Genomic DNA, 16,395 nt, shown 5'->3' on the forward strand with positions numbered 1-16,395 from the left:
AGCCTTGTTCTCTGTTCTGTACCTCACTGTCTTCATGTCCACTGACAGCCTTGTTCTCTGTTCTGTACCCTCACTGTCTTCATGTCCACTGACAGCCTTGTTCTCTGTTCTGTACCCTCACTGTCTTCATGTCCACTGACAGCCTTGTTCTCTGTTCTGTACCCTCACTGTCTTCATGTACATGGACAGCCTTGTTCTCTGTTCTGTCCCCTCACTGTCTTCATGTACATGGACAGCCTTGTTCTCTGTTCTGTGTCCTCACTGTCTTCATGTCCACTGACAGCCTTGTTCTCTGTTCTGTACCCTCACTGTCTTCATGTACATGGACAGCCTTGTTCTCTGTACTGTGTCCTCACTGTCTTCATGTACACTGACAGCCTTGTTCTCTGTTCTGTACACTCACTGTCTTCATGTCCACTGACAGCCTTGTTCTCTGTTCTGTACCCTCACTGTCTTCATGTACATGGACAGCCTTGTTCTCTGTTCTGTACCCTCACTGTCTTCATGTCCACTGACAGCCTTGTTCTCTGTTCTGTACTCTCACTGTCTTCATGTACATGGACAGCCTTGTTCTCTGTTCTGTACTCTCACTGTCTTCATGTCCACTGACAGCCTTGTTCTCTGTTCTGTACCCTCACTGTCTTCATGTCCATGGACAGCCTCGTTCTCTGTTCTGTGTCCTCACTGTCTTCATGTACACTGACAGCCTTGTTCTCTGTTCTGTACCCTCACTGTCTTCATGTCCACTGACAGCCTTGTTCTCTGTTCTGAACCCTCACTGTCTTCATGTACACTGACAGCCTTGTTCTCTGTTCTGTACCCTCACTGTCTTCATGTCCATGGACAGCCTCGTTCTCTGTTCTGTGTCCTCACTGTCTTCATGTCCACTGACAGCCTTGTTCTCTGTTCTGTGTCCCTCACTGTCTTCATGTCCACTGACAGCCTTGTTCTCTGTTCTGTGTCCTCACTGTCTTCATGTACACTGACAGCCTTGTTCTCTGTTCTGTACCCTCACTGTCTTCATGTACATGGACAGCCTTGTTCTCTGTTCTGTACCCTCACTGTCTTCATGTACATGGACAGCCTTGTTCTCTGTTCTGTGTCCTCACTGTCTTCATGTACATGGACAGCCTTGTTCTCTGTTCTGTGTCCTCACTGTCTTCATGTACATGGACAGCCTTGTTCTCTGTTCTGTACCCTCACTGTCTTCATGTCCACTGACAGCCTTGTTCTCTGTTCTGTACCCTCACTGTCTTCATGTACATGGACAGCCTTGTTCTCTGTTCTGTACCCTCACTGTCTTCATGTACATGGACAGCCTTGTTCTCTGTTCTGTACCCTCACTGTCTTCATGTACATGGACAGCCTTGTTCTCTGTTCTGTGTCCTCACTGTCTTCATGTACATGGACAGCCTTGTTCTCTGTACTGTACCCTCACTGTCTTCATGTATATGGACAGCCTTGTTCTCTGTACTGTACCCTCACTGTCTTCATGTATATGGACAGCCTTGTTCTCTGTTCTGTACCCTCACTGTCTTCATGTACATGGACAGCCTTGTTCTCTGTTCTGTGTCCTCACTGTCTTCATGGACACTGACAGCCTTGTTCTCTGTTCTGTACCCTCACTGTCTTCATGTACATGGACAGCCTTGTTCTCTGTTCTGTGTCCTCACTGTCTTCATGTACATGGACAGCCTTGTTCTCTGTTCTGTACCCTCACTGTCTTCATGTACATGGACAGCCTTGTTCTCTGTACTGTGTCCTCACTGTCTTCATGTACACTGACAGCCTTGTTCTCTGTTCTGTACACTCACTGTCTTCATGTCCACTGACAGCCTTGGTCTCTGTTCTGTACCCTCACTGTCTTCATGTACATGGACAGCCTTGTTCTCTGTTCTGTATCCTCACTGTCTTCATGTCCACTGACAGCCTTGTTCTCTGTTCTGTACTCTCACTGTCTTCATGTACATGGACAGCCTTGTTCTCTGTTCTGTACTCTCACTGTCTTCATGTCCACTGACAGCCTTGTTCTCTGTTCTGTACCCTCACTGTCTTCATGTCCACTGACAGCCTTGTTCTCTGTTCTGTGTCCTCACTGTCTTCATGTACACTGACAGCCTTGTTCTCTGTTCTGTGCCCTCACTGTCTTCATGTCCACTGACAGCCTTGTTCTCTGTTCTGTGTCCTCACTGTCTTCATGTCCACTGACAGCCTTGTTCTCTGTTCTGTACCCTCACTGTCTTCATGTCCACTGACAGCCTTGTTCTCTGTTCTGTACCCTCACTGTCTTCATGTACATGGACAGCCTTGTTCTCTGTTCTGTACCCTCACTGTCTTCATGTCCACTGACAGCCTTGTTCTCTGTTCTGTACCCTCACTGTCTTCATGTACATGGACAGCCTTGTTCTCTGTTCTGTGTCCTCACTGTCTTCATGTACATGGACAGCCTTGTTCTCTGTTCTGTACCCTCACTGTCTTCATGTACATGGACAGCCTTGTTCTCTGTTCTGTACCCTCACTGTCTTCATGTACATGGACAGCCTTGTTCTCTGTACTGTGTCCTCACTGTCTTCATGTACACTGACAGCCTTGTTCTCTGTTCTGTACTCTCACTGTCTTCATGTCCACTGACAGCCTTGGTCTCTGTTCTGTACCCTCACTGTCTTCATGTACATGGACAGCCTTGTTCTCTGTTCTGTACCCTCACTGTCTTCATGTCCACTGACAGCCTTGTTCTCTGTTCTGTACTCTCACTGTCTTCATGTACATGGACAGCCTTGTTCTCTGTTCTGTACTCTCACTGTCTTCATGTCCACTGACAGCCTTGTTCTCTGTTCTGTACCCTCACTGTCTTCATGTCCACTGACAGCCTTGTTCTCTGTTCTGTGTCCTCACTGTCTTCATGTACACTGACAGCCTTGTTCTCTGTTCTGTGCCCTCACTGTCTTCATGTCCACTGACAGCCTTGTTCTCTGTACTGTGTCCTCACTGTCTTCATGTCCACTGACAGCCTTGTTCTCTGTTCTGTACCCTCACTGTCTTCATGTCCACTGACAGCCTTGTTCTCTGTTCTGTACCCTCACTGTCTTCATGTACATGGACAGCCTTGTTCTCTGTTCTGTACCCTCACTGTCTTCATGTACATGGACAGCCTTGTTCTCTGTTCTGTACCCTCACTGTCTTCATGTACATGGACAGCCTTGTTCTCTGTTCTGTACCCTCACTGTCTTCATGTACATGGACAGCCTTGTTCTCTGTTCTGTACCCTCACTGTCTTCATGTACATGGACAGCCTTGTTCCCTGTTCTGTGTCCTCACTGTCTTCATGTACACTGACAGCCTTGTTCTCTGTTCTGTACCCTCACTGTCTTCATGTACATGGACAGCCTTGTTCTCTGTTCTGTGTCCTCACTGTCTTCATGTACACTGACAGCCTTGTTCTCTGTTCTGTACCCTCACTGTCTTCATGTACATGGACAGCCTTGTTCTCTGTTCTGTGTCCTCACTGTCTTCATGTCCACTGACAGCCTTGTTCTCTGTTTTGTACCCTCACTGTCTTCATGTCCACTGACAGCCTTGTTCTCTGTTCTGTGTCCTCACTGTCTTCATGTACACTGACAGCCTTGTTCTCTGTTCTGTACCCTCACTGTCTTCATGTCCACTGACAGCCTTGTTCTCTGTACTGTGTCCTCACTGTCTTCATGTCCACTGACAGCCTTGTTCTCTGTTCTGTACCCTCACTGTCTTCATGTCCACTGACAGCTTTGTTCTCTGTTCTGTCCCCTCACTGCCTTCATGTACATGGACAGCCTTGTTCTCTGTTCTGTCCCCTCACTGTCTTCATGTCCACTGACAGCCTTGTTCTCTGTTCTGTCCCCTCACTGCCTTCATGTACATGGACAGCCTTGTTCTCTGTTCTGTACCCTCACTGTCTTCATGTCCACTGACAGCCTTGTTCTCTGTTCTGTCCCCTCACTGTCTTCATGCACATGGACAGCCTTGTTCTCTGTACTGTGTCCTCACTGCCTTCGTGTACATGGACAGCCTTGTTCTCTGTTCTGTCCCCTCACTGTCTTCATGTCCACTGACAGCCTTGTTCTCTGTTCTGTCCCCTCACTGCCTTCATGTACATGGACAGCCTTGTTCTCTGTTCTGTCCCCTTACTGTCTTCCTGTCCACTGACAGCCTTGTTCTCTGTTCTGTCCCCTCACTGCCTTCATGTACATGGACAGCCTTGTTCTCTGTTCTGTACCCTCACTGTCTTCATGTACATGGACAGCCTTGTTCTCTGTTCTGTACCCTCACTGTCTTCATGTCCACTGACAGCCTTGTTCTCTGTTCTGTACCCTCACTGTCTTCATGTCCACTGACAGCCTTGTTCTCTGTTCTGTACCCTCACTGTCTTCATGTCCACTGACAGCCTTGTTCTCTGTTCTGTGTCCTCACTGTCTTCATGTCCACTGACAGCCTTGTTCTCTGTTCTGTACCCTCACTGTCTTCATGTACATGGACAGCCTTGTTCTCTGTTCTGTGCCCTCACTGTCTTCATGTCCACTGACAGCCTTGTTCTGTGTTCTGTCCCCTCACTGCCTTCATGTACATGGACAGCCTTGTTCTCTGTTCTGTCCCCTCACTGTCTTCATGTCCACTGACAGCCTTGTTCTCTGTTCTGTCCCCTCACTGCCTTCATGTACATGGACAGCCTTGTTCTCTGTTCTGTACCCTCACTGTCTTCATGTCCACTGACAGCCTTGTTCTCTGTTCTGTCCCCTCACTGTCTTCTTGTACATGGACAGCCTTGTTCTCTGTACTGTGTCCTCTCTGCCTTCGTGTACATGGACAGCCTTGTTCTCTGTTCTGTCCCCTCACTGTCTTCATGTCCACTGACAGCCTTGTTCTCTGTTCTGTCCCCTCACTGCCTTCATGTACATGGACAGCCTTGTTCTCTGTTCTGTACCCTCACTGTCTTCATGTCCACTGACAGCCTTGTTCTCTGTTCTGTCCCCTCACTGCCTTCATGTACATGGACAGCCTTGTTCTCTGTTCTGTCCCCTCACTGTCTTCATGTCCACTGACAGCCTTGTTCTCTGTTCTGTACCCTCACTGTCTTCATGTACATGGACAGCCTTGTTCCCTGTTCTGTACCCTCACTGTCTTCATGTACATGGACAGCCTTGTTCTCTGTTCTGTGTCCTCACTGTCTTCATGTCCACTGACAGCCTTGTTCTCTGTTCTGTACCCTCACTGTCTTCATGTACATGGACAGCCTTGTTCTCTGTTCTGTGTCCTCACTGTCTTCATGTACATGGACAGCCTTGTTCTCTGTTCTGTACCCTCACTGTCTTCATGTACATGGACAGCCTTGTCCTCTGTACTGTGTCCTCACTGTCTTCATGTACACTGACAGCCTTGTTCTCTGTTCTGTCCCCTCACTGTCTTCATGTCCACTGACAGCCTTGTTCTCTGTTCTGTACCCTCACTGTCTTCATGTCCACTGACAGCCTTGTTCTCTGTTCTGTACCCTCACTGTCTTCATGTACATGGACAGCCTTGTTCTCTGTTCTGTACCCTCACTGTCTTCATGTCCACTGACAGCCTTGTTCTCTGTTCTGTACTCTCACTGTCTTCATCTCCACTGACAGCCTTGTTCTCTGTTCTGTACCCTCACTGTCTTCATGTACATGGACAGCCTTGTTCTCTGTACTGTGTCCTCACTGTCTTCATGTACACTGACAGCCTTGTTCTCTGTTCTGTACCCTCACTGTCTTCATGTACATGGACAGCCTTGTTCTCTGTACTGTGTCCTCACTGTCTTCATGTCCACTGACAGCCTTGTTCTCTGTTCTGTACCCTCACTGTCTTCATGTACATGGACAGCCTTGTTCTCTGTACTGTGTCCTCACTGTCTTCATGTACACTGACAGCCTTGTTCTCTGTTCTGTACCCTCACTGTCTTCATGTCCACTGACAGCCTTGTTCTCTGTTCTGTACCCTCACTGTCTTCATGTACATGGACAGCCTTGGTCTCTGTTCTGTACCCTCACTGTCTTCATGTCCACTGACAGCCTTGTTCTCTGTTCTGTCCCCTGACTGTCTTCATGTCCACTGACAGCCTTGTTCTCTGTTCTGTCCCCTCACTGCCTTCATGTACATGGACAGCCTTGTTCTCTGTTCTGTACCCTCACTGTCTTCATGTCCACTGACAGCCTTGTTCTCTGTTCTGTCCCCTCACTGCCTTCATGTACATGGACAGCCTTGTTCTCTGTTCTGTACCCTCACTGTCTTCTTGTACATGGACAGCCTTGTTCTCTGTTCTGTACCCTCACTGTCTTCATGTACATGGACAGCCTTGTTCTCTGTTCTGTACCCTCACTGTCTTCATGTACATGGACAGCCTTGTTCTCTGTTCTGTGTCCTCACTGTCTTCATGTCCACTGACAGCCTTGTTCTCTGTTCTGTACCCTCACTGTCTTCATGTACATGGACAGCCTTGTTCTCTGTACTGTGTCCTCACTGTCTTCATGTACACTGACAGCCTTGTTCTCTGTTCTGTACCCTCACTGTCTTCATGTCCACTGACAGCCTTGTTCTCTGTTCTGTACCCTCACTGTCATCATGTCCACTGACAGCCTTGTTCTCTGTTCTGTACCCTCACTGTCTTCATGTACATGGACAGCCTTGTTCTCTGTTCTGTACCCTCACTGTCTTCATGTCCACTGACAGCCTTGTTCTCTGTTCTGTACTCTCACTGTCTTCATGTCCACTGACAGCCTTGTTCTCTGTTCTGTACCCTCACTGTCTTCATGTACATGGACAGCCTTGTTCTCTGTACTGTGTCCTCACTGTCTTCATGTACACTGACAGCCTTGTTCTCTGTTCTTTACCCTCACTGTCTTCATGTACATGGACAGCCTTGTTCTCTGTACTGTGTCCTCACTGTCTTCATGTCCACTGACAGCATTGTTCTCTGTTCTGTACCCTCACTGTCTTCATGTCCACTGACAGCCTTGTTCTCTGTTCTGTACCCTCACTGTCTTCATGTACATGGACAGCCCTGTTCTCTGTTCTGTACCCTCACTGTCTTCATGTACATGGACAGCCTTGTTCTCTGTTCTGTACCCTCACTGTCTTCATGTCCACTGACAGCCTTGTTCTCTGTTCTGTCCCCTCACTGCCTTCATGTACATGGACAGCCTTGTTCTCTGTTCTGTCCCCTCACTGTCTTCATGTCCACTGACAGCCTTGTTCTCTGTTCTGTCCCCTCACTGCCTTCATGTACATGGACAGCCTTGTTCTCTGTTCTGTACCCTCACTGTCTTCATGTCCACTGACAGCCTTGTTCTCTGTTCTGTCCCCTCACTGTCTTCATGTCCACTGACAGCCTTGTTCTCTGTTCTGTACCCTCACTGTCTTCATGTCCACTGACAGCCTTGTTCTCTGTTCTGTCCCCTCACTGTCTTCTTGTCCATGGACAGCCTTGTTCTCTGTACTGTGTCCTCACTGCCTTCGTGTACATGGACAGCCTTGTTCTCTGTTCTGTACCCTCACTGTCTTCATGTCCACTGACAGCCTTGTTCTCTGTTCTGTCCCCTCACTGTCTTCTTGTCCATGGACAGCCTTGTTCTCTGTACTGTGTCCTCACTGCCTTCGTGTACATGGACAGCCTTGTTCTCTGTTCTGTCCCCTCACTGTCTTCATGTCCACTGACAGCCTTGTTCTCTGTTCTGTCCCCTCACTGTCTTCATGTCCACTGACAGCCTTGTTCTCTGTTCTGTACCCTCACTGTCTTCATGTACATGGACAGCCTCGTTCTCTGTTCTGTACCCTCACTGTCTTCATGTACATGGACAGCCTTGTTCTCTGTTCTGTGTCCTCACTGTCTTCATGTCCACTGACAGCCTTGTTCTCTGTTCTGTACCCTCACTGTCTTCATGTACATGGACAGCCTTGTTCTCTGTTCTGTGTCCTCACTGTCTTCATGTACATGGACAGCCTTGTTCTCTGTTCTGTGTCCTCACTGTCTTCATGTACATGGACAGCCTTGTTCTCTGTTCTGTACCCTCACTGTCTTCATGTACATGGACAGCCTTGTCCTCTGTACTGTGTCCTCACTGTCTTCATGTACACTGACAGCCTTGTTCTCTGTTCTGTGCCCTCACTGTCTTCATGTCCACTGACAGCCTTGTTCTCTGTTCTGTACCCTCACTGTCTTCATGTCCACTGACAGCCTTGTTCTCTGTTCTGTACCCTCACTGTCTTCATGTACATGGACAGCCTTGTTCTCTGTTCTGTACCCTCACTGTCTTCATGTCCACTGACAGCCTTGTTCTCTGTTCTGTACTCTCACTGTCTTCATCTCCACTGACAGCCTTGTTCTCTGTTCTGTACCCTCACTGTCTTCATGTACATGGACAGCCTTGTTCTCTGTACTGTGTCCTCACTGTCTTCATGTACACTGACAGCCTTGTTCTCTGTTCTGTACCCTCACTGTCTTCATGTACATGGACAGCCTTGTTCTCTGTACTGTGTCCTCACTGTCTTCATGTCCACTGACAGCCTTGTTCTCTGTTCTGTACCCTCACTGTCTTCATGTACATGGACAGCCTTGTTCTCTGTACTGTGTCCTCACTGTCTTCATGTACACTGACAGCCTTGTTCTCTGTTCTGTACCCTCACTGTCTTCATGTCCACTGACAGCCTTGTTCTCTGTTCTGTACCCTCACTGTCTTCATGTACATGGACAGCCTTGTTCTCTGTTCTGTACCCTCACTGTCTTCATGTCCACTGACAGCCTTGTTCTCTGTTCTGTCCCCTGACTGTCTTCATGTCCACTGACAGCCTTGTTCTCTGTTCTGTCCCCTCACTGCCTTCATGTACATGGACAGCCTTGTTCTCTGTTCTGTACCCTCACTGTCTTCATGTCCACTGACAGCCTTGTTCTCTGTTCTGTCCCCTCACTGCCTTCATGTACATGGACAGCCTTGTTCTCTGTTCTGTACCCTCACTGTCTTCTTGTACATGGACAGCCTTGTTCTCTGTTCTGTACCCTCACTGTCTTCATGTACATGGACAGCCTTGTTCTCTGTTCTGTACCCTCACTGTCTTCATGTACATGGACAGCCTTGTTCTCTGTTCTGTGTCCTCACTGTCTTCATGTCCACTGACAGCCTTGTTCTCTGTTCTGTACCCTCACTGTCTTCATGTACATGGACAGCCTTGTTCTCTGTACTGTGTCCTCACTGTCTTCATGTACACTGACAGCCTTGTTCTCTGTTCTGTACCCTCACTGTCTTCATGTCCACTGACAGCCTTGTTCTCTGTTCTGTACCCTCACTGTCATCATGTCCACTGACAGCCTTGTTCTCTGTTCTGTACCCTCACTGTCTTCATGTACATGGACAGCCTTGTTCTCTGTTCTGTACCCTCACTGTCTTCATGTCCACTGACAGCCTTGTTCTCTGTTCTGTACTCTCACTGTCTTCATGTCCACTGACAGCCTTGTTCTCTGTTCTGTACCCTCACTGTCTTCATGTACATGGACAGCCTTGTTCTCTGTACTGTGTCCTCACTGTCTTCATGTACACTGACAGCCTTGTTCTCTGTTCTTTACCCTCACTGTCTTCATGTACATGGACAGCCTTGTTCTCTGTACTGTGTCCTCACTGTCTTCATGTCCACTGACAGCCTTGTTCTCTGTTCTGTACCCTCACTGTCTTCATGTCCACTGACAGCCTTGTTCTCTGTTCTGTACCCTCACTGTCTTCATGTACATGGACAGCCCTGTTCTCTGTTCTGTACCCTCACTGTCTTCATGTACATGGACAGCCTTGTTCTCTGTTCTGTACCCTCACTGTCTTCATGTCCACTGACAGCCTTGTTCTCTGTTCTGTCCCCTCACTGCCTTCATGTACATGGACAGCCTTGTTCTCTGTTCTGTCCCCTCACTGTCTTCATGTCCACTGACAGCCTTGTTCTCTGTTCTGTCCCCTCACTGCCTTCATGTACATGGACAGCCTTGTTCTCTGTTCTGTACCCTCACTGTCTTCATGTCCACTGACAGCCTTGTTCTCTGTTCTGTCCCCTCACTGTCTTCTTGTACATGGACAGCCTTGTTCTCTGTACTGTGTCCTCACTGCCTTCGTGTACATGGACAGCCTTGTTCTCTGTTCTGTCCCCTCACTGTCTTCATGTCCACTGACAGCCTTGTTCTCTGTTCTGTCCCCTCACTGCCTTCATGTACATGGACAGCCTTGTTCTCTGTTCTGTACCCTCACTGTCTTCATGTCCACTGACAGCCTTGTTCTCTGTTCTGTCCCCTCACTGCCTTCATGTACATGGACAGCCTTGTTCTCTGTTCTGTCCCCTCACTGTCTTCATGTCCACTGACAGCCTTGTTCTCTGTTCTGTCCCCTCACTGCCTTCGTGTACATGGACAGCCTTGTTCTCTGTTCTGTCCCCTCACTGTCTTCATGTCCACTGACAGCCTTGTTCTCTGTTCTGTCCCCTCACTGCCTTCATGTACATGGACAGCCTTGTTCTCTGTTCTGTACCCTCACTGTCTTCATGTCCACTGACAGCCTTGTTCTCTGTTCTGTCCCCTCACTGCCTTCATGTACATGGACAGCCTTGTTCTCTGTTCTGTCCCCTCACTGTCTTCATGTCCACTGACAGCCTTGTTCTCTGTTCTGTACCCTCACTGTCTTCATGTACATGGACAGCCTTGTTCTCTGTTCTGTACCCTCACTGTCTTCATGTCCACTGACAGCCTTGTTCTCTGTTCTGTACTCTCACTGTCTTCATGTCCACTGACAGCCTTGTTCTCTGTTCTGTACCCTCCCTGTCTTCATGTACATGGACAGCCTTGTTCTCTGTACTGTGTCCTCACTGTCTTCATGTACACTGACAGCCTTGTTCTCTGTTCTGTACCCTCACTGTCTTCATGTACATGGACAGCCTTGTTCTCTGTTCTGTACTCTCACTGTCTTCATGTCCACTGACAGCCTTGTTCTCTGTTCTGTACCCTCACTGTGTTCATGTCCACTGACAGCCTTGTTCTCTGTACTGTGTCCTCACTGTCTTCATGTCCACTGACAGCCTTGTTCTCTGTTCTGTACCCTCACTGTCTTCATGTCCACTGACAGCCTTGTTCTCTGTTCTGTCCCCTCACTGTCTTCTTGTCCATGGACAGCCTTGTTCTCTGTACTGTGTCCTCACTGCCTTCGTGTACATGGACAGCCTTGTTCTCTGTTCTGTCCCCTCACTGTCTTCATGTCCACTGACAGCCTTGTTCTCTGTTCTGTCCCCTCACTGCCTTCATGTACATGGACAGCCTTGTTCTCTGTTCTGTACCCTCACTGTCTTCATGTCCACTGACAGCCTTGTTCTCTGTTCTGTCCCCTCACTGCCTTCATGTACATGGACAGCCTTGTTCTCTGTTCTGTCCCCTCACTGTCTTCATGTCCACTGACAGCCTTGTTCTCTGTTCTGTACCCTCACTGTCTTCATGTACATGGACAGCCTTGTTCTCTGTTCTGTACCCTCACTGTCTTCATGTCCATTGACAGCCTTGTTCTCTGTTCTGTACCCTCACTGTCTTCATGTACATGGACAGCCTTGTTCTCTGTACTGTGTCCTCACTGTCTTCATGTACACTGACTGCCTTGTTCTCTGTTCTGTACCCTCACTGTCTTCATGTACATGGACAGCCTTGTTCTCTGTTCTGTACCCTCACTGTCTTCATGTCCACTGACAGCCTTGTTCTCTGTTCTGTACCCTCACTGTCTTCATGTCCACTGACAGCCTTGTTCTCTGTTCTGTACCCTCACTGTCTTCATGTACATGGACAGCCTTGTTCTCTGTTCTGTACCCTCACTGTCTTCATGTACATGGACAGCCTTGTTCTCTGTTCTGTACCCTCACTGTCTTCATGTACATGGACAGCCTTGTTCTCTGTTCTGTACCCTCACTGTCTTCATGTACATGGACAGCCTTGTTCTTCGTTCTGTACTCTCACTGTCTTCATGTACATGGACAGCCTTGTTCTCTGTTCTGTACCCTCACTGTCTTCATGTACATGGACAGCCTCGTTCTCTGTTCTGTACCCTCACTGTCTTCATGTACATGGACAGCCTTGTTCTCTGTTCTGTGTCCTCACTGTCTTCATGTCCACTGACAGCCTTGTTCTCTGTTCTGTCCCCTCACTGTCTTCATGTACATGGACAGCCTTGTTCTCTGTTCTGTCCCCTCACTGTCTTCATGTCCACTGACAGCCTTGTTCTCTGTTCTGTCCCCTCACTGCCTTCATGTACATGGACAGCCTTGTTCTCTGTTCTGTACCCTCACTGTCTTCATGTCCACTGACAGCCTTGTTCTCTGTTCTGTCCCCTCACTGTCTTCATGTACATGGACAGCCTTGTTCTCTGTACTGTGTCCTCACTGCCTTCGTGTACATGGACAGCCTTGTTCTCTGTTCTGTCCCCTCACTGTCTTCATGTCCACTGACAGCCTTGTTCTCTGTTCTGTCCCCTCACTGCCTTCATGTACATGGACAGCCTTGTTCTCTGTTCTGTCCCCTCACTGTCTTCATGTCCACTGACAGCCTTGTTCTCTGTTCTGTACCCTCACTGTCTTCATGTACATGGACAGCCTTGTTCTCTGTTCTGTCCCCTCACTGTCTTCATGTACATGGACAGCCTTGTTCTCTGTTCTCTCTATCAGTTAATAACAGTCATGCATACCTGTCACTGTTCTCTTTATCAGTTAATGACAGTCATGTGTCTGTATTCCCGTACTTAAGGAGAGACTGTCATGAAATGTGGGACAACCAGTGGTACTACGCGATACATGTTCGCATAATGTTCAGTTAGAGCTTAATGCAACCATTCCTGTCACAGTAATTGCTCCTTTTCAGGAAACGTGGATATGTTCACTGGTTAAAGAAACGTGATTTTTGTGAATTCGCGAGTTATTCTCATGGCTGCTTTTGTCCAACTTTGGACAGTCTGATTCTGAGCCCAGAACAGTCGACATCGGACTTGTTCTCGCCTTGCTTTTCGTTGGAAGGAGAGAGAGTCAGTCTTAAAACGGAAGATGAAGATGAAGATGAAGAAGTAGGAAGAGTAAAAGAAGAGGAGAAGACTGAGAAGACCAAGAAAGAGAAGAATATGGAGACAATTGCGTGTTCTGCGGTTCGTGTTCGTTCAAGTGTAAGCCGGAGAGGGTGAAGATCTATGATGAAGATGAGAAAATATTTCAGAATGAAGCATTATAATGTGGCTCTATAATGAAGCATTATAATGTGGCTCTATAATGAAGCATTATAATGTGGCTCTATAATGAAGCATTATAATGTGGCTCTATAATGAAGCATTATAATGTGGCTCTATAATGAAGCATTATAATGTGGCTCTATAATGAAGCATTATAATGTGGATCTATAAGCATGATTATCATTGTGAGGAGTGTGTCATTGGAACAGCAGACCTACAGTGGTCAGGTTTCAGACATAGTTTTAAACGAATGTGAGAAGAGAATGACGGAGACAGTGCAGGTAGACCTGAACCATCGTAAGAAGATGTAGAAATCCGGACAGACAGGAAGCAAAGGAAGTAAAATTTCACCACTCCATGCTTGCTCGATCCGAAGATTGTCTTGCTCAGAGAAAACAACAATACTTTAATCAGTGAGTCATATCATCCACTTTTGCCTGCACGATACATTCTCGTTCCATGAAATTATCTGATTTTCCGCCATGTACATTCCGGGCATTAATTTTGGGAACGTTTCTGTTGAGGAATGGGACTTTCCCTTATCCTCACCCTTAGGACCATACATCACACGGTCTGCACTGTAAGTGTCCAGTGAAAACATCTCTGATGACGAATGGAACTTCTCCTGACTGAAGTATCATGATGATCACAAAAAGCGTGCATTGTTGGGGGTGTTTCTAAGAAAAACAGGACGTCCCGCGGGCTGTGTGCACTGAGTGATACACATCACCAGAGACTTTGCTTTGTGTTGGTCATAAAAAGACATGCGTTGCAAGTATGCTCTGAAGGGGAGCGGGAATTCCCGTCAGCGTTTGACCTCATGATGTTCATAAAGTGATATGTACTACAGGTGCACTGAGAACATGCCTGAAAAGGAACAGAACTTACCGATGACCCTTTAAACTTCATTGATTCATAGTTATTTGTATAACGGGGGTGTATTTAGAACATTTCTGAAGAGGAACGGGAGTCTCGTTGGCCTTTAACCTCAGTGTGTTCATTGAGAGAGATGCATGACAGGTACATTAAGCACATGTCTGAAGAGGCACGGGTCTTCCCGTTAGCCGTCTACCTCACTGTGTACATAGTGCTATGTATTGCAGGTATATTGAGACATAGCTGCAGAGGAACGGGAATTCCCGTTAGCTTTCAGCATCATGGTGTACACAGTATTATGTATTGCAGGTACATTGAAAACATATCTGCAGAGGAACGGGACTTCCCGTTAGCTTTCAGCTTCTTGGTGTACATAGTCTATTCATTGCAGGTACATAAAAAAAACATATCTGCAGAGGAACGGGATTTTCACATAGCCTTCAGCCTCGTGGCGTACATAGTCTATTCATTGCAGGTACATAAAGAACGTATCTGCAGAGGAACGGGACTTCCCGTTGGCCTTCAGCCTGATGGTGTACATGGTCTATGTATTGCAGGTACATAAAGAACATATCTGCAGAGGAACGGGACTTCCCGTTAGCCTTCAGCCTGATGGTGTACATGGTCTATGTATTGCAGGTACATAAAGAACGTATCTGCAGAGGAACGGGAATTCCCGTTGGCCTTCAGCCTGATGGTGTACAAAGAACCAGAGCAGGTGGAGAGGCTGCTGCGTGCCGTGTACCGACCTCACAACGTCTACTGCCTGCACGTGGACCTCAAGACCTTGCCACAAGTCGTTCAGGACGTGAGTCTCTGGTGATGATGTTGGTGTCGTATTGTGTTCAACATGAGGATGTCGGTTGTTGCCAAATATTTCCTGATTAACAACATCTCGCTATGAGTGGTTCAGAATGTGAGTCCCTAATGATGATGCTGAGACCGTATTGTGTGTAAATCCACTCTGTTTACGCATACCCAGATTCAAAAACTCGACTGTTGGCGGCCGTTCTTTCTCTGTCTCTGGACCATGCAATTGGAATGAACTTCCTCTTTCGCTTCGTCAAGTCTGCACACTCAGCTCTTTCAAGTCTGGCTTTGAAACCCACCTCTTCCCAAAATAGCTTCCCTTCCCTGCCTCTTCCTTGTCTTTAGATTCTACAGTTTTAGAGCTATGCATGTGTGTGAATGACTGGTGTGAAAGCGCTTTGATTTGTCTCTGCACAAGATTCAGCGCTATATAAATACCATTATTATTATTATTATTATTAAATTGATGTATGTTGTTGCCTGTCACTTCCGTAATTTGGTTACAGTTTGCAATTCATCCTTAGTTGCTGCACGAATGCAATTTCGTGTTTTACCTCCTCTGTTAGGTCATCTCCCACCATGCTGTGAAACTGCTCAAGCTGTCCAAAGCTGTCCCACCATGTTGTGAAACTGCTCAAGCAGCTGATGAAATGTAGGACAAAAGAAGTGTCAGACATGTAGAAGGCCAAATCGAAAAACAAAACTGGGTCAGTGCTGTTGCTAATTGTTCAGATAGTTTTCATATTTTCTCAAAACTGACTGGGAGAATGTAAATTTTTTTCGCGTATCGTCCATTATTTCAGCTTGAAGGAAGATTGACATGGTTAATTTTTTCGATAGATATATACACTCTTCCCATCAGCCTTTCAGACAAAAAAAAAAGAAAAAAAAAAAAGAAAAAGAAAAAAAATCGATTATGTCTTTATAAAGTTTAGGATAGGTGCATTTGATACGAATGATGTGTGTCTAAAGTACTTTACAATCACAGCTATTTAGTAATTAAAAATAAGTGACTGACGAAGTTCAAGTCAATTATTTCTCAATTCTGAGTGAAGAATTTCCCTCCTCCTCCCTCCTCCTCTCATTTCTTTCTTTCTTTCTTCTCCTCCTTCTCCTCAATTTATCATGTATGCCAGTATCCAACATACCTCCCGTCTCTGTCTCTGTCTCTCTCTGTGATCCCCCTCTGGTCCCCCTCTCTCACTATATATCATATCTCCACCTGTACTGTATGTCTGTCTGTATCTCCCTCTCTCTGTCTATATCTCTCACTTTCTCTCTCCGTCTCTATCTCTCTCTGTCTCTTGCTGCGTCTCCCTGTCTGACTGTCTCCGTCTCTATCTCTGTCTCTCTCTGTCTCTTTCTCTGTTTCGCGCGCGCACGCGCTCGTTCGCTCTTTCTATGTCTTTTTTTCTGTGTCAGTCTCTGTGAATGTGTGAAT

General features: G+C 47.1%; 1 protein-coding gene across 3 annotated transcripts in view; it reads left to right on the forward strand.

The window, feature by feature from the left end:
* Positions 1–16,395, forward strand: part of LOC143291309 (N-acetyllactosaminide beta-1,6-N-acetylglucosaminyl-transferase-like) — a 50,122-nt gene that overhangs the window by 22,529 nt on the left and 11,198 nt on the right. For all 3 annotated transcript variants that reach the window (XM_076601162.1, XM_076601160.1, XM_076601163.1), the window contains one exon: positions 14,784–14,952. In XM_076601162.1, coding sequence (XP_076457277.1) covers positions 14,784–14,952 — 169 coding nt within the window. The remainder of the gene's footprint in view (positions 1–14,783; positions 14,953–16,395) is intronic.

The sequence above is a fragment of the Babylonia areolata genome, chromosome 16, assembly GCF_041734735.1.
Source record: "Babylonia areolata isolate BAREFJ2019XMU chromosome 16, ASM4173473v1, whole genome shotgun sequence".
NCBI classification, from domain to species: domain Eukaryota; kingdom Metazoa; phylum Mollusca; class Gastropoda; order Neogastropoda; family Buccinidae; genus Babylonia; species Babylonia areolata.